Source organism: Musa acuminata, chromosome BXJ1-5 (genome assembly GCF_036884655.1).
Source record: "Musa acuminata AAA Group cultivar baxijiao chromosome BXJ1-5, Cavendish_Baxijiao_AAA, whole genome shotgun sequence".
In the NCBI taxonomy this organism is placed as follows: Eukaryota; Viridiplantae; Streptophyta; class Magnoliopsida; order Zingiberales; family Musaceae; genus Musa; species Musa acuminata.
Genome location: NC_088331.1, coordinates 9,918,884 through 9,939,352, shown reverse-complemented (window position 1 = coordinate 9,939,352; position 20,469 = coordinate 9,918,884). Strand labels below are relative to the sequence as shown.

The 20,469-nt window shown below is 41.5% G+C and overlaps 4 protein-coding genes and 1 non-coding gene across 7 annotated transcripts; 2 read left to right on the top strand and 3 right to left on the bottom strand.

Annotated features, from left to right (window-relative positions):
* Window positions 1–1,380: 1,380 nt before the first annotated feature.
* LOC135673713 (protein IQ-DOMAIN 22-like) lies at window positions 1,381–3,735 on the top strand. Its single transcript, XM_065182942.1, has 3 exons — window positions 1,381–1,839; window positions 2,586–2,783; window positions 2,863–3,735. The coding sequence occupies exons 1-3, from the start codon at window positions 1,423–1,425 to the stop codon at window positions 3,547–3,549; spliced, it is 1,302 nt and encodes a 433-aa protein (XP_065039014.1). The 5' UTR covers window positions 1,381–1,422; the 3' UTR covers window positions 3,550–3,735.
* A 752-nt stretch (window positions 3,736–4,487) lies between these two features.
* On the bottom strand, window positions 4,488–4,561 carry TRNAV-AAC (transfer RNA valine (anticodon AAC)). Its single transcript has one exon. It is a non-coding gene; the product is annotated as a tRNA-Val (tRNA).
* Window positions 4,562–4,989: 428 nt separating this feature from the next.
* On the top strand, window positions 4,990–11,100 carry LOC103984874 (shaggy-related protein kinase eta-like). 3 transcript variants are annotated; one of them, XM_009402440.3, is made up of 13 exons: window positions 4,990–5,277; window positions 6,535–6,789; window positions 6,898–6,990; window positions 7,433–7,492; window positions 7,589–7,861; window positions 7,958–8,032; window positions 8,800–8,856; window positions 8,931–9,071; window positions 9,892–9,942; window positions 10,035–10,130; window positions 10,204–10,287; window positions 10,446–10,548; window positions 10,621–11,100. In XM_009402440.3, exons 1-13 carry the CDS (start codon window positions 5,218–5,220, stop codon window positions 10,686–10,688), a joined length of 1,416 nt encoding a protein of 471 aa, XP_009400715.2. In that variant the 5' UTR covers window positions 4,990–5,217; the 3' UTR covers window positions 10,689–11,100. The 3 variants fall into 3 exon arrangements, with proteins under 3 accessions (XP_009400715.2, XP_009400716.2, XP_018682279.2); XM_009402441.3 differs by lacking the exon at window positions 7,433–7,492; XM_018826734.2 differs by lacking the exons at window positions 8,800–8,856; window positions 8,931–9,071.
* A 709-nt stretch (window positions 11,101–11,809) lies between these two features.
* On the bottom strand, window positions 11,810–12,667 carry LOC135674977 (uncharacterized). Its single transcript, XM_065185239.1, has one exon. The coding sequence runs from the start codon at window positions 12,593–12,595 to the stop codon at window positions 11,978–11,980; it is 618 nt and encodes a 205-aa protein (XP_065041311.1). The 5' UTR covers window positions 12,596–12,667; the 3' UTR covers window positions 11,810–11,977.
* Window positions 12,668–15,771: 3,104 nt separating this feature from the next.
* LOC135674976 (bifunctional UDP-glucose 4-epimerase and UDP-xylose 4-epimerase 1-like) lies at window positions 15,772–20,386 on the bottom strand. The gene is made up of 9 exons (XM_065185238.1): window positions 19,728–20,386; window positions 19,577–19,626; window positions 18,452–18,587; window positions 17,174–17,275; window positions 16,798–17,025; window positions 16,601–16,682; window positions 16,428–16,510; window positions 16,258–16,349; window positions 15,772–16,060 (listed from the first exon to the last, which is right to left on the bottom strand). Exons 1-9 carry the CDS (start codon window positions 19,929–19,931, stop codon window positions 15,976–15,978), a joined length of 1,062 nt encoding a protein of 353 aa, XP_065041310.1. The 5' UTR covers window positions 19,932–20,386; the 3' UTR covers window positions 15,772–15,975.
* Between the last annotated feature and the right edge of the window lie 83 nt (window positions 20,387–20,469).

Sequence of the window (20,469 nt, the reverse complement as noted above, 5' to 3'; positions counted from 1 at the left end):
GGCTAGAAGTGATGGTCAATGTTTAAGTATCTTTGAAATATATAATTATGGTGTTCAAGTTATCTTGTTGATAGTCTTATTGAGATGAGCTTTGTAATAGGCAAACAAATTATTCATGGATAATTCAAAAGGTATATGAGGATATGAAATCACTATTGTGATACTTTAGGGAATCCATTTTTTTCTATTAAGAAATGATAATAGAGTGAGTGTCAAACCTCCGTATAGAAAAGATTATGACAACTTGATTAGTCTCAGGAAAAGTGCCATGATGATATATAATTCTTGATAGAACTTTTTGATTATGAGGTTCTAAGGCTTCAAATTTTTTGTGCGAGTATGGTTTATGATGCTGGTATGGTTGAAGAGTTATACAATCTGGAATAGGGTGCCCCAAGCGACGAAGGCAGTGGTAATATGTAAGATCATTAGTATTGCCCAATTGATGATGCCAAATTGGGTCTGGCACATTTCTATTGCCTGCTAGTTAATTAAAGGATGATCTTGTATGATGATGATGATCCCGATATCTTCCTATTTAGCATATAATTTTTTGCATGTGGTCTTTGCATCCCATGCTCAAGTTACAACTCTACAGTATGACCTCAGGAATCCTGCAATACGTGTAGATGTAACAATTTTGACCGGGACACACCATTGACCAGAACTTACGTACAACTCTTTGACGTGTTACAGGTCGTCCCCACATCTTTGACTCGTCAGCGGGCGAGACATGGATCAGCTGGTGAGCGATTGGCTCGTTTGAAGCTACCTAACCAATTATTGAAGACGCGGCCGCACCGCAGGTCTCGTCCTTCTCACGCCCACTGTCCTATATTCCTGTTCGGTGTAACACGGTCGCATGGTTGGTGGGATGCGTCCACGAGAGCCGACGCTCCATCCGCCTGCCACCTCATCCCTGCCCCATCGGGGTCCTCATCGATCGAGTCCAACTGACCGTCCGATCTCGCACGATGCTTCAAATCTATCATTTGAGAGACGGGAAACGAGTTTTCTCACACGTTGAACAGTTTTCCTGATCGTATGCCGACACACCGAACATAACTTCGAATTCAAAATGATTCGTGGGTCCGTCTTTCCATTGGTCAACAGCGTGCGGGTCCCATCCAAAGGATGAAAAGAACAAAGAGAATAACATAATGCCCACGATCTCGAAGGGCATAAAAGTAAAATAACCATACCGCAGAATGCCTAATTATTTGTTGTTGCTATATCAACCACAGCCATTAGTAAAATAACCCTCTCGTTCACACGTGTCCTTTTCGATTTATTTTAGATTCAATTTCGCGCTCTTTTTTTTTTTAAATAGAAGAATTTGATAAATGGACGTGTCGTAGGGGAGATGAGCTATTGAGTTAACGTGGGGAAGAGTCGAGGAGGAGCGGGGGAAAGAGGGCGGGAATGGGGAGAACCACGAGGTGGCTCCGTCGCCTTTTCGGCGGGAAGAAGGCGGATCCCGGCGGATACCCGGCGGAGGGCAGGCCGGCCAAGGACAAGAGGAGATGGGGCTTCGTGATGCCGTTCCGGGAGAAGGGGAGCAACCACCAGCACCGTCGGTGGCAGCACACGGCGGCGGCGGTCACGGAGGAGCGGAAGTACAGGGAGGCGGACGAGGAGGAGCAGAACAAGCGGGCGATCGCCGTCGCGGCGGCCACCGCGGCGGTGGCGGAGGCTGCCGTGGCCGCCGCGCAGGCCGCGGCAGCGGTCGTCCGGCTGACCAGCAGCGGGAGGGCTACCGTGGGGTTCACCCCTGCTGCCCCCAGCAAGCGGGAGGAGAAGGCGGCGATCAAGATCCAGGCCGCTTTCCGGGGATATCTGGTTGGTAGTCTCCCCTTCTTTATCTCTTCAATTGCAGTCCAACTGTGTTTGTTGATGGCAATTCTATAAAATTACCTGGAAAAAAAATCGAAATTTTAAGGTCTAATCTGTTCCTCAACTCATTGAATCACCGCCCGCTGTTACAAATTCGATTTTTATCATCTTTGATCTTGAAAAGCTTAGTTTATGAATCGCTTCCCAGAAGACCTGCAAGATGTAATTCTTCGCGACGGCAGTCGTTTAATCGCGTAATCGTCGTCCATTTGGGCACTCCGGGCAGCGCCAAAAGCATCGATTTGCGGGCTTTTCATCTGCCTTGGGTGGAGTGAGCTGGTTTGCGTGATTCGATCCGATCCTGTCACCTAAAATTTGCCATGTATCTCAGTCTGTAGTCGCTATCTCCCTTGTTGCCTTGAATGGAGAACTCTTTTGGCCTTCCGCTTCATCTATTTCATCGGTTCCCTGACTGTATAGGGAGGGATCCGTATCCTCTGTTCTATTTGGTTGTTGCAGTTTGCATTGGAAATGACTGCTTTTGTTTAGATTCTTTGATGCTGCTGCTTCTCCTCCTGCCTACTAGTGACCATTCGACCCATTAAACTTGAGAACCACATTTAGGACAATTTGGTGGGATAGGTTCGATGCGGTTCAACTTCAATCTGGTTTCTTCCGCAAAGGAATCGGCTTCCTTTTTGTTCTTTAGAGAAATCTTGTGTTTGGTAAATTGACAAGTTGATGGTGTGAAGGCGAGGAAGGCCTTGAAGGCACTGAAAGGGCTGGTGAAGCTGCAAGCACTGGTCAGAGGCAACATCGTCAGGAAACAGGCCGCCGAGACGCTGCGATGCATGCAGGCGTTGGTGAGAGTCCAAGCTCGCGCCCGGGCGTGCCGCGTGCTCCGGTCGGAAAGGAGCAAGTTCGAGAAGGCCCCCGGCGAAGGCCATGCTGTAAGCGTAGATCTTGTTTACCCTACAAGCTTGCACCACAGGATGCACATCGATGGAATCATGCTATTCTCGTCTGCAGAGAACTGTTTGGAGGCCGGCGAGTGGTGATCGGGACCGAGCAAACACTGCGGGATGGAACTGGTTGGATCAGTGGGTGGAGGAACGGTACTGGGATGACCCAGAATCCGCGAGGAAGACGGGGGCTGGTGCTTCGGTGGACGATGAGAAGAATGCTAAGATCCTGGAAGTGGATCCTGGGAAGCCACAGTACCATCACAAGCGCCGGAACACGTACGTCCACTCCTCATCCTCCACGCTAACCTCTGATCAGAACAGCTATAGCTTCGTAACCCTGCCCGGCTCGCCGTCGATGGAATCCACCGGGGCCCAGCGGTCGTTTCCTGGACAGCAGTCTATGGTCCACCTGATGCTTCCATTCGAGGCCGGCGAGTACGGGGAGAGCCCGCAGTTCTGCTCTGCTTCGTCGCGACCTGGAAGCTCGAGGAAGGGGCCGTTCACGCCCTCGAAGAGCGAGTGCTCTCAGAGCCTGTGCTGTGGTTACTCGGACCACCCCAACTACATGGCGAACACCGAGTCTTCGAAGGCGAAGGTGCGGTCTCACAGCGCGCCCAAGCAGAGGCCAGACCGGCACGATCCTTGGGCGCCATTGGCTCAGAGGTCCTCTTCTCTGCACGCCAACTTCTCGATCAAGGCCTACCCGGGCTCCGGCCGGTTGGATAGGTCAGGGATGCCCGTTAGGATCTGATGAAATCTACCTCAGAGAGCTCTGCTGAAATCTAACAACGTCGACTCTCTGCTGTTCATATTCTAAGATCAAATTGGATAATCTGATCTCCAATGTAAGCTTTTGATTGCTTCTGTCTTGCTGTAATGTAGGATTCAGCGAAGTGAATCCATAATGTTTGGTGTTTAATATCTCTCTTTTATATCAGTCTGATTCCAATGCTTACAGGTTGCAGAACTTGTTCTTCTTCGCTCGACATCTCCTTTGGATAGAAGTACTCTCTCCTGTATAGATGACAGAGTCTAATATAAATCACACCAGAGATGAAAAGTTATCGTCCCCTTGCGTTGCCATTACTTCATCTTTACCCATAAAACCGAAGAATGACTTGACATTGTTGTCAGCAGAATGAATCTTTGCAAGAATTGGGAACGCATGGATTTCTGCTTTTCCGGTAGGGAGACTTCTACCCTCACTGGTCTTCATCATACACGCCCTACCGTGAGACGGCTCTTCGCAGTAAGCGCGAGAAAGAGATTGGATTCCTGTCCAAAAATGAGCTGCAGGCGGTCATGCCTGGCACTAGATTCTCAAGTTGACACATCAGGAAGTGATTGATGTCTATTCCTTGCCTGTCCATTTCAATCGAGCCCGTCGGTGGTGCAGTGGCTAGCTTTTTGTTTGGTAAATTGCCCTTCTGATGAAAGAAATGGCGACTGAAGACTTAAGTCGTCCTTTTCTTTTGGATGGACGTTCAGGAAATCTTTTCGATTGGACATTGAGAAAGCTCTATTATAAATTTCATCCACTTGGGGAGACTATCCGCACTTGTCGGAAGGTCAAACATAGCTTTCCATCACCAAAGCTCTTCTCAAGGGTTTTTTTTTTCTTTTTTTAATCTTAATTATTAATTCATTTCACGAAATCAATCGAAAATAAAACAAATAAAAATAATAAATTGGCGTCGCCCGGACTCGAACCGGAGACCTTCAGTGTGTTAGACTGACGTGATAACCAACTACACCACGACACCTTGTTGTAATTCTCCCCTTACTATCAGATAACACATGACACAGCCAAATTAGCAACCATTTCACAACCACCTTTCAAGTAGCAGTTGATACGGCCGTTCGTATACATATTTTTTTGTAAGCATGAAGTTACTGGCAGCAAAATATTTTTTGGTCACAGAAATCGTTTCCTACAATCCGCTACCGAAAACGAGTCGCGGAGCGCGACTCGCGCGTTTCAAATCATATAACAAGGGAAGCAGAAAAAAAGAATAGTAATAAAAACGAAGACCACGAACCCAGCGTTTGACCGTCCGATCTCGATCAACCGAAAGGTGTACGGCCATGTTCGATGCCACGTGGGTTCGACCTCCAACCCCGTCGACCGCGAATTCGGATCTTAAAACAAAAGGCACAAAACAAAAAACAAAAACAAAGTACCACAGAGAGAGAGAGACAGAGAGAGACAGGAGGAAGGACAGGGAGGAGGAACTGGGTGTTGCATTCTGTTCCCCTCCCCCCCTTCGCTCTCTCTCGCTCTCTCTTCTTCTCTCGTCTTCCCGTCTCTTCTTTTTCTTCTTCCCAATCCAATGCGGATGGAGGAGAAGAGAGGGGAGGGGAGGAGCTCTCGTCGAGGCCGGTGATTAGGGTTTCGAAATCTCGGACGGCGGGCCGAAACATGCACATGATGCGGCGGCTGAAGAGCATTGCTTCGGGGCGGTCTTCGGTCTCGGATCCCGTGAGATTCCTAACTATCACAAATTTACTCCTATTTTCTCTTCTTGATTCCTCGGTGTGGTTGGTCCGGCTTACGTTCAGTTCGAATCTACTCATTCTTTCTTTTGAGTGCAATGATTAATGGGGATTCATCCATGTTGCTGGTGTTTTCTGGAAATCTTTAGCTCTGTTTGTTTTGGTGTAATTTAAAGTTTTTTTGTTGTTTATAGACGCCCAGAATGTTGCTAGTGATTTGCTGTTAGACAAAATAATTAGGGATAACCAACCAATTGCCACGAATGTCCAGATTGGCGAAGTTCACGTCATTAAAGTTGCTATTTGCCACAATGTAGCATTTCAATGATCATTCATTATAGGCATTACAACGTAATCCGATCACAAGTTTTACAAGCATAAAGTAATACATTTTTAACTTCTGGCACTTTGTTTGACATTTTCCTGTTGCAAATGATTCGCTCTCACTAAATGTTGAGGTCATTTAATTAACCTAGTCAGGCTGAAAAACAAAATGCCTTTGAGTTGGGGTTAGTGAAGTCTTAACAGTCCTGCGACCAAACCAAGCCATTTTCGATCATTATGGAACATGCCTGTTCTTCTATTTTTACCAGTTAGTCACAGATCTTTCCCTCTTATTCACAATCGAAGCTAGATAATCAAGACCAGAAGCTCATTTGACTTCTTACTGGGTTGGACTTGCTAAGTTGCCAAACATTTGGAGTGAAATTTTTTATTTGTTGGAACATTCTGTTGTGCTTCTCTGTGGCCTTGTCATTGGTGGAGATAAGGCTCTGTTTGTGGGGTAAGGCTCCATTTCTTGCAACAACCAGGTAAATGATCTAGCGGAGATGATTTCTATTGAGGTTGCATATTGAGTTGAGCGAAAATGATCTAGCGGAAATGATTTCTATTGTTGAGCAAGAGTAGGCCAAGTGAATTTCAATTAAGTGAACTTCTCTTTCTTGGATCCTTGACATATGGAATATAACTGGTTATATTTGGTCAAGCTATGTCTCAATTTGGTCATTTATGTGATCCTGATTCACTGAAACACAACTATCTCTGGACTTGAAGGTCACCGATGATCAATACAGTCTGAGCCTCCTTTTACTTCAAACATAACTATAGGCATTTTCTTCAAAATTAGTACTGCAATTGCAAATTATGCAAAGACACCCATGTTGCATGTATGCATCTCTTTTCCATATTATCTTTTTATTTTATTCTGTTCTGTTATTGTGAGACTATATTGTTTCATAAGGGTGGGGACTTAACGACCAAAAGAGCAAAGTTTGATCAAGAGGGAGGAGGAGAAATTCTTGTGGAGCAGCATATGGTTGATGATGTGGCTTCTACCGTGGATCTACATATATCTTCATCTCATTTGAATTTTGATGCAAGCACATTAACCACTGAACCTCCTGCGAGATTTGAAGGTGCAACCATGGATCAACTTCCGAGGGAAATGCATGGGATGACAATCCGAGATATTAAAACTGATGGCCACATTGAGACGGTTTGGATCTGTGTTTTGTTTTTCTTTAGAATATTCCTGCTATTTGTAAGTGAATTTTTTGGTTCATTTTAGTAATTCCAGTTCTTATTGTTCATACTACCCTTGCAGGAATTCGATGGGACAATGATTAATGGTAAAGGAACTATGACCGGACAGATTCTTGCAACAGTAATTGGTGGCCGGGATGGCCAGCCAAAACAGGTGCCTTTATGTTTCTGAAATTAAATTGGTCTACAACATTGCTTCTTTCTTCCATTTAATGTCATTGTTCTCTAAGCTTAGTGGATGTTTATAGTCATGCTTCTTTTTGCTCAGTATTAAAGTTTGACTGTATGCTGCTGCTGGTACTAGTCATAAAAAAAAAACTTTATGCAATTATTTTTCTTTAATTTAAGCTTTCTATAATTTTTTGTTCCGTGACTTCTAACTAGCTTTTTGGCTTAGCATTTAGAAATTTATTCAATTCTTTTCCCTAGAGCATGGCTAAGTTTGTAGCTCTGTAATTCAGGACATGTCTCTACATTGACTTGTTTTATTTATATGTTCTTGAATGCTGTCGGGGTTGCATAATATCTAACTTTTTCTCATTGATTGGATGGAACCAGAACTTAGTCAACTTAGTGACTTATTTACTGTGTGTCAGACAATCTCATATATGGCAGAACGTATTGTTGGCACTGGTTCATTTGGTGTAGTATTTCAGGTACTTTGGTCCTTCGGTTGGTAAAAACATAATATTTAATATTGTTCAATTGTAATTTACATGATCGTGGTCTCTCATTGCACTTTTCTGGTGCAGGCTAAATGCGTGGAAACAGGGGAAGCAGTTGCCATCAAGAAGGTTTTACAGGACAAGAGATACAAGAACAGGGAACTTCAGATTATGCTTTTACTTGACCATCCAAATGTAGTTCAGCTAAAGCACTATTTTTTTTCGACTACTGAGAAAGATGAGATCTACCTAAACCTTGTTCTTGAATATGTCTCTGAGACACTTCATCGCACCGTGAAGTACTATAGCCGGATGAACCAGCATGTACCTCTCACTTATGTTAAGTTGTATACATACCAGGTGAATATTGATATTTCAAACTTTGTTTCACGGTCACCACCATCTGCTAATAGTCCTTTCTTTACTAAAATAATTATTTTTTATTTGATGGTGTAGATTTGTCGTGGACTTGCTTATATTCATCATGTCGCAGGGGTGTGCCATCGGGACATTAAGCCACAAAATTTGTTGGTGGGATTCTCATAATCTTTTTTTCTTTAAGATCCTTTGAGAAATTTCTTTTCTTCGTTAGATGCTAAAGCAATTTAGTGTTGATTTACCTCTTCTATGTGAAGATATAATGTTGTGATGTTGAAGATATAATATGATGGAATATGGAGGAACCATGATATATTAATCTTATACATGGGGATGAAATATCTGTGGCTAAGCCTCAACTTAGATCATAAATTCTTAGAATTATAATTGTTTATTGAATGATTAGTTCATTGTTGTATTTGACAGTTAATCGAAGTATGCTGATTCCAAGATGTGATATGTTTCTTCGAAACTTGATATGTCTCTTTCTTCTTTTTTTTCGTCGAATCTTCATTGACATTTTCTGTATAAAGTCAGTTAGGACAACTTAATGACTCTTTTTGAATGCTACCAACTCTATTGTTAGGAAACCACCTACTAGTTAATTTATGTAAGTTAAGAGTTCCAATGGGGGAAGGAAAGTAGCCAACCTGTTGATGTAGGCTGTCACATAATAGTGTTGCTCCACTCTGTGCAAATGAGATGCTGATATAGTGCTGGTATAGAATAAAGGCCAGGCCAGCAGTTGCAGGCATGTGATGGGTTGACATGTTATGGGCACAGCATGGTGCTTTGCACTTGAAATGCTTGATTGCAAGAATGATTTGTTTCGAGTAGTGAGGATGTGAAACTCAGAAACACTTATGGATGTTAATTTTGATGTCGTAATACTATTGTTGTTTTGTTGACTCATTTTGCAGGTCAATCCTCACACTCATCAATTAAAACTTTGTGATTTTGGCAGCGCCAAAAAGTTGGTAGGTCACATAAAATATGATTGATCATTTGATGAATTTGTTCTCATCTTTGACATCTAATGATCCGATTTCAGGTTCCAGGAGAACCTAATATATCATACATTTGCTCACGGTATTATAGGGCACCTGAGCTTATTTTTGGGGCTACAGAGTATACCACAGCTATTGACATGTGGTCTGTTGGTTGTGTGTTAACTGAGCTTCTCATAGGACAGGTAAACAGCATGGTGTTGTTAAACTCAAATGTATTTTATGAAGCAGTCCGGCATTGGATGATTCCATAGGTTTTTTTGTCCATCTAGGTACCACACATACGATAAAGAATTTACTGAATACTATCTTTTTAAGCTATATGTGGCTTGTTCTTGAAGAAAACAAATGACTTAACTTTGTGAAACTTCAAGTTTAATAGAGTACAGAGGAAGATCCTGAGCAGCATGGGGATTTAATGGATGAATGGTGTGGATGTAGATCTGATAACATGTTGTTTGACTGTAAACATGCTGTTCAGTTGTGTCTTGTTGAACCAATTGACATCAGGTATATCCTGCCAAATAAAAAGATAGGATTTTTCTATCATATATTATTGGCATCATCAATGCTTGTTAGTTGTGTTATAATTTAGATTAAGGAACTACAAAAAAGAAAACACCCTTAGGGTGCATTTGTACTTCTTGGAAAAAGGGAAATGACAAGATCAGATATATGGAGCAATCTTCATATTAAAGGCATAAATAGGGCAATGAGAAATAGCTTCTTGGGTTGTGAAGGTAAGGATATGTATATATTGGCGGGAGCCTTGAGCAAGATGCTACCCTTTTTTAGCCATATCCCCTAAAAGGTTAAATATATCATGGTAGTAGTTAATTAGTTTTTTTTTTTTTAATTTGGGAAAACCTTTCTGACATTCTTTTCCATTATTTCATCATCCATGATAATACCTTGTAGTTCATATTATGCTTCTATAGTTTCTTTGTTTTGTATCTTTTATGTAGATACCTTCTTACTGAAAATGTATCATCATTGTTGGTGCAGCCTTTATTTCCTGGGGAAAGTGGTGTTGATCAGCTGGTGGAAATCATTAAGGTCCTGTATCCATAGATGGTGCATGTGCATCTTGCTCCAGTAACATTTTATCCACTCAATCTTAATTCTATATGATTGTTGTTGCTGTGCAGATTTTAGGCACCCCAACACGAGAAGAAATCAAGTGTATGAATCCAAATTGCACAGAATTCAAATTCCCTCAGATAAAAGCTCATCCTTGGCACAAGGTTAGTCAAGGTAACATATATTATTGGAAATCATTTAATAGATACAAATGATTAAATCATAATGCCTTTGCAGCTTTTCCACAAGTGGATACCTCCTGAAGCAGTTGATCTTGTATCGAGGCTGCTTCAGTACTCGCCTAATTTGCGTTTTACATCTGTAAGTACTCTTGAACAAAGTAATTAGTGTTTTGCACTAAGTCTAGAGTTTGAATCTGTCTAGGGCTTGTGACTTTTTCTGCATTGTTCACATTCTAATCAATGATGTTGCATTTATTTAGTCATCATTTTGCATTTTTTTTTTCATCGATGCTGCAGCTGGAGGCCTGTGCTCATCCATTCTTTGATGAGCTGAGAGACCCTAACACACGTTTGCCAAATGGAAACCCCCTTCCTCCTCTGTTCAGCTTCACAACTCAAGGTAGTGCCCTGCTTTCCTTTTCACTGGGTTCTTGGGGAAAGCTGTCAATAACTCATCCAAATATGTTTGCAGAGCTAGAAGTTGCTTCCCCTGAACTGGTACGACGCCTAATTCCTGAGCATGTGACGTGCAGTCGATGACCATAACATTAAATCTGCTGGTACTCTGAAGAACTCAAAAGTGGATCGCATGACATCTACAACATCCTTAGCATGTCTGTAGCCCTGAAGTGACTGACGATCGGACATCAATCTGATTCGTAGGAAGACAAACATATTTGAAGGAGATTTTTATTTTGCGGTAAGGCAGAAATCTGCCCACTTGTTTTTCCTATCGTTATGGAGAACCTCGAGAATTTTTTAGTACATTTCAAGGAGGCTTCAGGGTATCGCAGGAGAAGCATTAGTTTCTCAGAGATATATGTTTGTACCATGTGATGGATGATGATAAATCACTTACCAGTTGTTGTACATTCACATTATGAGGTTAATCCAAGTGTTGCCGAAATTTCATTGTATGCAGTGTTTGATGATCTAAATGTGCTTTGACACAGCTTATTGTTTGTTGTTATATTTCTCTTTTGTCGCAAAATCAGACATTATAAGGGTCTCTAAGTTAAAAAAAAAAAATATTAGGCAAAATTACACGGATAAATTTTCCTCTAAAGTTAATCATTTTATAATTTATCCTCCTACATTTAAGTTTAGCTATATTTTGCTACGATATTAGAAATTTTTAGTTAATTGTTGGCACAATGATGTCAAAACTCTAATTGACATGTAGAAAACATATATTTGAGAATGAGAAGGATATTTTAGATTTTATTAATTTAAATCTGACCCGCCGTGAAGTTTATAACGGAATCGTTAAGTTAGACCATAGTAATTATTGAGCTTTATTCTGCTAAGCGTACCGCGTGGCGCGGTGACCAAACTCCGACGGAAGGACGTGTCCGGACTTTTTGGTGCTCTTACCGTCTTCAACTCGGGCGTCGAAGTGCCCCGAAAAAAATTATATCGGTCCATAATCGTCCAAAGTTCACCAACTTACTCTGACGCGCGGTGACCAGACTCCATCCTTGCAATGGAAGGTGCCTGGAATTTAGCTACTCTTGTCGTTTATTATCGGGCGATAAAAGTGGCCCAAAACACATCATATCGGATCATAATCGTCTAAAATTCACGGTCTTATACACATCGCGGTGAACATACTCCATCTCCGTACGTTGTTACCGTAATCCAATAATTAAAAGAGCGATTCATAGATGACAGCGATTTAGTGTTTTCTTGGGCTGCAGGCAATAATACAACGGTGTTCTTCGAGACTACATGTTTTATAAAACATGCGTTTCCTGAAACATCATCATCAGAAACGTTTTTATTTTTTATTTTTTACGGAAACGTTCTTCTCCACTTAGCTGCTGCTGCCACTACTCGAGGTTGGTGTGACGGGACCGGAGTTGGGCGGGAGTCTGCTTCAGTGCATCCGTCAGCCGCAGCACCGCCATCTCGAACAGCACGTACATCGCCCCCTCGTACAAGCTCCCCATCGGCAACCTCACCGCCTGTGACAGACCACCGCCCGCCTCCTCATCGTCCGCCATGGTCTGGGCAGGGATGTAGGCCACGGCGTCGGCGCACCGGCTCGCGCCGCTCCCGGAGCCCGGGCGCGCGGTGAGAAGGACCACACGGGCGCCGGCCGACTTGGCGACGCCGCAGATGGCGTCGACGGTGGAGAAGCCGCCGGGGCCGGCGGACGCGAGGAGGAGGTCGCCGGGGGAGATGGGAGGGGTGGTGACGTCGCCGACGACGTGGGCGGGGAGGCCGAGGTGGAAGAGGCGCATGCAGAGGGCCTTCATCATCAGCCCCTCGCGGCCCACCCCGTGAACGAAGACCCTCCCGTTGGCGGCGGCGGTGGCAGAGACCTCCGCCACCAGAACGTCGAGCGCCGGTGGAAGGGGCGGACGGGGGGAGGAGAAGACGGATCGGATCTGGTCGCAGATCTGGGCCGCCATGGCGGCAGCGGAGGTGTGGCCGTCGCCGCTCATACCTTATCCTCGCAACCCCAAAAAGGACTTTTCTTTCGCCACAAACGGCGATTGTACGTTATTAATCTTCTTCCTTCGTTGAGTGATCTCCTTAGTTCTTAATGGAAATTTCAACTAATGTTATTATCCTATAAAATTTAATATCATTGTAATAATATTAGAAGCGTTTTAGATTTTAAAATTAATTTAAATTTGATAGGAGTATATCACTAATTAATCATCATTTCACATATATCTAGGGCGAAAAGAGAAAATTGAGATCACTTACCACTCGACTAGCTACGTGAACAAGGGTCTAAAGAAGACGATTATGAACTGTCCATCCTTGTACTCCACGTGGATAAAAAGTTAAGAAAAAATTATTGAAGACAATTAGAGATTACCTCTTATATAATATTTTATAAAATATTTTATCCTTTTCAATACAAAGAAAGGAAGGATTATCGTTTTTGCCTACTCGAGTTCACACTCATATACCTTGAGTTATTAATTTGGATGTCAAAAAGATTAGATCAGAAAAACTCTCGACCTCAATCTTTGTGTGTGTGGCACCTCGTGAGTTAGGTCTTTTCACCTTGGAGGCACCTCAGACCAACTTCTTCCTTCAAAATATTTTGGTCACATTAGAAAGATCGAATGTCGTAGGAACATTCGCTTGTCAACCCTCTCAATAAATGCTTGAGAGAGGTAGCTTTGCTCCCGACCCATAATACTTTCATTCAAGAGGGGAAGTAACCATTTATTTATTTATTTATATATGGACCCATCTACCTTAGGGTTGTCATTCATCCAAAAAATATAGGAGGAACCATTTCTAACGAACTTCTGCCTCCCGTCGTTAGAGACATTCGATGGTAGTGCCAACCCGATAGAATACATTGCAACCTTCCATGCCCAAATGTCATTGTATGACACTTCGAATGCCTTAATGTGTCATACCTTTCTGATCACATTAAAAGGCCTAGCATGAGAATAGTACGCCCACCTGGAGTTGCTTTCCACAAATTCTTTTGCCTAGCTCACGAGGGAGTTCGAACTTCACTATCTCGGAAATGTGCACTCGAGGCCATTAATGACGACGCTTCTTGGACTCGAGCAAGGGGAGGAGGAAACAATTGCAAACTTCCTTGCTTGGTTCACTAATGAAATCCAAAGCATGATAGATACCCATCAGTGACTCATAATATAAACATTCATGATGAAACTCAAGCTCTCTCATCTATTTTAATCATTGATAAAGAGACAATCAATGATGGCACCAATGATATTTTAAAGAGACAGCATGAAGAGTCATGTAAGTGGCCGAAGTGTAGTACCCTAAGGTCACCATGACGAAGGAGAAATGAATAACCCGAGTTACCTCGCCCAAGGTTCGAACTGACTCTCCTGAATATAATTAGAACTATAGTTTTTCTACAGATAAAAGAGAAGGGGTTCTTAAAAGACTCTCACCCATGAAGACTCTGATGGTGAAAAGAGATATGTCCAAATATTAATAGTTCCACTAAGATTACAACCATGACACTGAATATTATTGTAACTTGAAAAAGTAGATCGAAGAACTCAAACGTCAGAGACACCTTGGGTGATTCGTTTGTAAGCACCGAGAACCGTCACCTCGACCTCAGGGATTAGTGGAGAGATAGATTGATGTCATCATTGGTGAATCCACTTTATGGGGAGACAACTCTTCGAGTTGTAAAGCATAGGCCTAAGCTACCATTGTGAAGCACTTAAGGACAGAAGGTGACCTGGTGATAGCCTTCAAGGAGGAAGAGATAAAGTACATTGACACAAATAATAATGATACCTTGATAGTATCTATAAGGATAATCAATGCTCGCGTGATGTGAGTTATGATTAATACAAATAATTCTGTCAATATCATTTACTTTGATCTTTTCTAAAAATTTAAACTCTCGACTAATGATCATATCTTAATGACTTCTTCGCATACATAATTTACTAAGGACTTTGTCTTCGCTCTAAGGGCCGTGAACCTATACTAAAATAATATTAACTAAATTTATGATGGTAGATATCTCTTTAGCATATAATATAATCATAGATCAATCCATATTGAACATATAACGATATCGACCAATCGATAAAATTTTGGACGAGAATCAAACATAAAAAAGATAAGAAGTAATATAAAAGAGTAGTATTAATACTATCTTACAACAACGATATCTCCCTACTAAAAAAGCCTAATATGAGATACCATTTATGGGCTTTCGAGTGGAGTCGCCGACTAAAGCCTAATATGAGATTTCGTTAAATCCGTTTCACCTCACTGACTAAAGCATCCTTAGACAAAATCAGACATGATCGAGTTGTCAAAAACCGGACATTTCTTCTTAAAAAAAAGACAAATGCAACTTTTTTTTGGAGAAGGAGGTGTTGACATCGTAACTTAAAATCACCAAAAACATCCCGAACATTTCCCCGAGTCATGACCTGAACATCGGAAGCCCGGGCGGGCAGTGACGCCGCAGATGGCGTCGACGGTGGACAGGCCGCCGGGACCGGAGGAGGCGAGGAGGAGGTCGCCGGGGGCGATGGGCGGGGAGGCCAAGGTGGAAGAGGCGCATGCAAAGGGCCTTCATCATCAGCCCCTCGCGTCCCACCCTGTGGCCGAAGACCCGATGTTTCGCTACGACCGGGCAGATATGCTTGCTTAAAGTGAAGGTCGTAAAAGGTCCATCAACCGCTAACCGAGTCTAATTGGGTTTGGCTTCCCGATGGGTTCGATATGGGTCGAGTCATAGACAGCTCAATGAACTACTGATAACAGTGTCCCAAATCTTGGAGTCTAACAACTTTAAATAAATTGATCTTGGAGAAAGAATCCATTTTATTGTTTCTCTATTCTCGAAATACTTAATCAAAGATTACGAAAAGAAAATTAGTACGTCACTTCCACTTCACAATCCTACACCGGATGGCTTTCTATGCACGGGCTAGTGATTTAATTGGAGTCTCCCCACGTGTAAGTTCACAGAGCAGTACAAAAGGTAAAGCTGTAGTTTAGAGTGATTACTTTGGTGATTGATTAAAAAGAGAAAGCCAACTTTTTGGATAAACAATGATCAAATATTTGGCAACTCCCAATCGGCCACCGATGCAGAATGGAAAATTTGTGACTGAAATCTAACTATAATGGCTGAGATTAGGTCTGAATAATTCCAAAATATAAGTTTATTAGAGTCTTGGGAATGGCTGGTGAAGAAACAGCGAAAACTAAAGGAGCTTCAACTCAGGTTTGCTAACTGTCTTCTTACCAAAATCTAACCTGAGCTAAATATTTACATTCCACGTTATCAAGAAACAGAAGGTGGTGGGTACTTGTCAAAAGATAATCCATCGTATCTGATCGATCAAGGTCGAGGCCTGTAGCCATAAGGATTCTTGATTGCCCAATTCCATTGGTCTCTGCACATCTCCTCTATGCCATATCTCGCTCTGAAATAGGTGTAAGATACCAACACATCAGCCTTGTGGAGAAACAAAATGTTAATCTAATTCCATGACACTACGGATGTATCAACAACTATAATACTTTTTAACTATGAAAACAGATGAATTATTCAGACTAGTATTTGACAAATTAAAAGGTGAAACAACAAGAGTCACCACCAATGTATAAAAAAGGTACTTACTTCCAGCCTAGCTCTTTCTGAGCTTTCTCTGTAGAAGCATAGACGGCTGTAGCATCGCCGAGCCTCCTGGGGCATAACTTGATGGGGATTTTCTGAAATATGATGTGGAAACCAATCAATATCTTATCTGACCAGTCTATGATCATGATGAAATTAAAAGTCATCCTAACCTTGTCAACTACTTTTTCAAATGCATTGACCATTTCAAGGACAGATGTGCCACGCCCAGTTCCCAAATTGTATGCAACACAACCTGAAAAAGATAAAAGAGTCAATTTGATGCTTTGATAAAACGTTGTGGATTAAATATCGCATGATACTGCATGAGGAAGTAGATGTATACCGATGTTTTCTGCTGTAGTTACTTTGTAAAGAGCTGCTATATGACCATCAGCCAAGTCCATGACATGTATATAATCTCGAATCTGACCCGCAAAAGGAAAAAGGTTGATGTCACTGCTTTGAGAATTCCAATTTTCTTATTCTACATGGTTTACAAGCATAAAGAAATTAGTTGCACAAACACAGCAGAGTATTTACCGCACTACCATCCTTGGTTGGATAATCATAGCCATACACATTCAACACAGGTAACCTGCCAACAGCAACTTGCTGAATATAAGGCATAAGATTGTTTGGAATGCCCTTGGGATCTTCACCAATTAAACCACTTTCATGAGCACCGACGGGATTGAAGTATCTTAGAAGTATAATTCTCCATTCTGGATCAGCCTTTTGAATATCATGGGCTATGTCTTCCAGAAAAAGCTGATAAAAAAGAACAACTAAGTTAGGACCTGAACAAGTGTTTAGAAAACCTACACTAGAGTACATATTACAATAAATTTGTGGGACTTCTTATATATACACATGCATGAATTGTTTCAGAATTCGTAAACTAAAAAATGGCACTTACCTTAGTTCGACCATATGGATTCATCGCCTTTAGCTTAAAGTCTTCGACACATGGAATTTTTTCAGGTTGCCCATAGACAGTAGCAGATGAGGAAAAGACCATCTTCATTTACAAAAAAAATAACTTACAAAAGCTTAGAAGAAGCTCAAGAAACCAAGTCAATAATGTTTGCAATTCAAATGAAAAGGATAATAATTATATTGACTATTTGTATATATCTTAAAGTTTTGTGTGCCATTCTCATTTGATATGCTGTTGGCCACACTACAGGCTGATAGCATGACTTGTGCCGATATCCAACTATATGATTGCTGAATATTGTTTTATACACATGTTGAACCTATTAAACCTATACTTGCAAATTAAGGATAGAACATATTAGAACTGGGCAATCTACTATTAGGAAAGAAAATGGAGAAAAATGACCCTAGAATGATATATATGACGAATGAGAAAATGAAACTTATGCTGCCACAATAAGCCCCTAGCTAAAAAATCTTCGGATGTTCGGATGTTCACTTCATAATATTGTCATCCTTAATATTTGAATGCCCACCATATTGCACGAAGCAAAACTTCCGCCCCTTAAAAGTGAAAGGAAGATCCAGAGAACAAATCACAACTCTTTCTAATTCCTACAATAAATCATCAATAATCTCAATAGTTTGCAACATACACTGTATGATCCTATCCAAGGCTCAAATCTTTGGTACCTTGTAAGAAAAAAGATCTCTGTTTAGGGTGGTACCAAATGCTTTATGATCCTAGCCAAGACACAGATCTTTGGTATCTCATAAGAAAAGATCTTGGTGTTTGCTGTTTATGGTGATATAAGAGCAAACATGACATTTGGATTTATAAAAGATCAATGATTATGTAACTACAGTTTTAATCTCTTAGAGCTCACTTCAAATAATTAATATAGAAGGTTTTCTCATGAAAACATTGATTAAATCATTAAAATAAACTTGATTGATTTTGTCATTGCTGATTGACTTATGATTTGGAGCTTTGTGATTATTCAGATCATAATTGCCTGGTTCACTTTCTAGAAGGCAATTTGTGTATAAAATTAAACATAATTGAAAATACTAATTGGTAAATCAATGAAATTATGAAATGACCACATATGTTCAAAGTCAATAATATCTGGAAAGCATAACTCGGTGAATGCAATTCAATATGGTAGTTCCCTATATTAGCAATGGTGTGTCTTGCAGTATGTAAAATATGATTACTTCTTAGAGAAAAACTGTCAAGTAAACTGCAAGAACAAACCTTCTTACAACCATATTTACCCATAAATTCAAACAAATTTAGGGTGCCAATCAAATTGTTGTTATAGTAAAGACTGGGCTTTGCAACGCTCTCACCGACTGCCTTTAGCCCCGCAAAATGAATTACTGCATCATAACTACACATGAAAATACAAAGCATGTTATGTTGGTCTGAATGTCCCAAAAATTAAAAAACAATAAGATAGAACACTTAAATAAAAGGATATCATAGCTTTTTGTCAAATTGATATAGAGCATGTCAATCACTATTTCCACTGATAGAATCATGTGAGTAGCATCAGACAGAATTTCCACTCGAATGTGATGAGATATGGCAAGAAAGGGACTTGTAGTAGAAATTAGTTCTGATGGGTTACTGTATATGTATTTTAAAATTACTAGAATGTTTACTTTTTGAAAAATAGAGTTACATGAAGAGCTCTCTCGCTTAAGAATTTAAATTTGTGTTTATAGCTTGTGAGTGTGTGACCCACAGACATGGATGGATATCCAACGATAAATTATTTTGGTCAATGATAGAATCAACAAAGCCCCGAACATACATGAGTCTAGGATCGAATTTCACTTAGGCCTTAGTAGGGGTACAACTCGGAGAGGCTGCACAATCCCAACCTAGGCTTTCAACTTGGAAAGTTCATGCAAGACTGTTTCAGGTTGTGCTGCTGATTGATTTTCACAGTCAAGTGGCCAGGCAGAACTACTCGTGGGCCTTTGTTCCTAGGATCAAGTTAGGCGTCCTAATGATCTGTTGTAGGCAAACTGTTTTCTTTTTTATATTGGTGAATGTGTCTGATGTTTAAGCTGAGTGACATCATTCTAATCTCGAGTGAGCATGTCTGCTGTCTCTAATTTTCCAAAATCAAAATACGGTTAACAATCCGCACCTTCTTTCCTATCCTAAACCTAACGTAATATCCGGCTTTGCATGTAGGAGAAGACAATGAATATGAAGCTTTGGCATTCCGATATTTCAGAGAATCACAATTTCAGGTGTCGAATATTTTCAATGAAATTTGGCATTGACAATGCAGTAAGTATAATTTAAGCAAACGATTAGCTGACGAAAATAAAATTTTGGTCACCAGAAAGAGTGGAAAGATCTTGCCTCGACTTAGAGAAAACCTCCTCCAGGTCGTCTTTGCTCCGGATATCTCCCTGCCAGGAAAGAAAAAGAATCCAATCAGAAACACGATCCAGTAACAATTCCTGAACCCATAGTACAGGAACCGGTGAAAAGGAAAGGACAAGGGGATCACCAGATGGAAACGGAGGTTTTGGGAGAGGTGGGGGCCGGCCAGGACGCGGACGCGGTGGACAGCCTCCTCGAGGGAGTTGTCGAGGTTGTCGATGATCGAGACGAAGAATCCCTCCTTGAGAAGCTGCAGCACGGTATGGCTGCCGATGAAGCCCGCCCCACCCGTCACCAGGACGCTCCCCTTAATCTTCCCCTCCGACCCCATTGATGCAGAGAGGAACGCACACACAAAGAGAGAGAGACAGAGAGAGAGAGAGAGAGAGGGGTTTGAGAAGGCTTATGCTAAAGGAGAGAAGAAGAAGCGGGGGTGGAGAACGTTCTCGGTGAAGTCGTTAATACAGACGGGCCCCACGCACGCAGAAAAGAAGGGAGAGAAATAGAAGCGATATTAAAGGTTGAGAATAATATGGAAAAAATATCGATAACCGGGATTTGGAAGAAAGAAATCTTTAACTGCTTCGCCTATCCGACTGCAAAGTCTTTTGTGAAATAATCGCGGATGGTTTGACTGTGTGATGGACACGCACGACAGTTTTACTATGCAACTTTGGATCTTATCAGAATAATGCGATACACTATTCCAGATCATACGGATAAATAAATGTCGATCATTTCATACCAACCAGGATCCTTAGTATTCCTATTATTTACTTCACTATTGTTACCTCCTTGCCATCAGTTTCGGGCTCTCATTCTTATTGGCGATTCAGCACACCAAAGTCTTGCTCCCACAAACCAACACT

Coding starts and splice junctions, on each gene's coding strand:
- LOC135673713 (XM_065182942.1), top strand. CDS start 1,423: ATGGGGAGAACCACGAGGTGGCTCCGTCGCCTTTTCGGCGGGAAGAAG. Junction 1,840..2,585: donor CCGCTTTCCGGGGATATCTG/GTTGGTAGTCTC, acceptor GATGGTGTGAAG/GCGAGGAAGGCCTTGAAGGC. Junction 2,784..2,862: donor CCCCCGGCGAAGGCCATGCT/GTAAGCGTAGAT, acceptor TCTCGTCTGCAG/AGAACTGTTTGGAGGCCGGC.
- LOC103984874 (XM_009402440.3), top strand. CDS start 5,218: ATGCACATGATGCGGCGGCTGAAGAGCATTGCTTCGGGGCGGTCTTCG. Junction 7,862..7,957: donor TTAAGTTGTATACATACCAG/GTGAATATTGAT, acceptor TTGATGGTGTAG/ATTTGTCGTGGACTTGCTTA. Junction 10,288..10,445: donor CTAATTTGCGTTTTACATCT/GTAAGTACTCTT, acceptor TCGATGCTGCAG/CTGGAGGCCTGTGCTCATCC.
- LOC135674977 (XM_065185239.1), bottom strand. CDS start 12,595: ATGAGCGGCGACGGCCACACCTCCGCTGCCGCCATGGCGGCCCAGATC.
- LOC135674976 (XM_065185238.1), bottom strand. CDS start 19,931: ATGGGGTCGGAGGGGAAGATTAAGGGGAGCGTCCTGGTGACGGGTGGG. Junction 18,588..19,576: donor GAGGTTTTCTCTAAGTCGAG/GCAAGATCTTTC, acceptor TTTCATGTGTAG/TTATGATGCAGTAATTCATT. Junction 16,683..16,797: donor CAACCAAGGATGGTAGTGCG/GTAAATACTCTG, acceptor TTTGCGGGTCAG/ATTCGAGATTATATACATGT.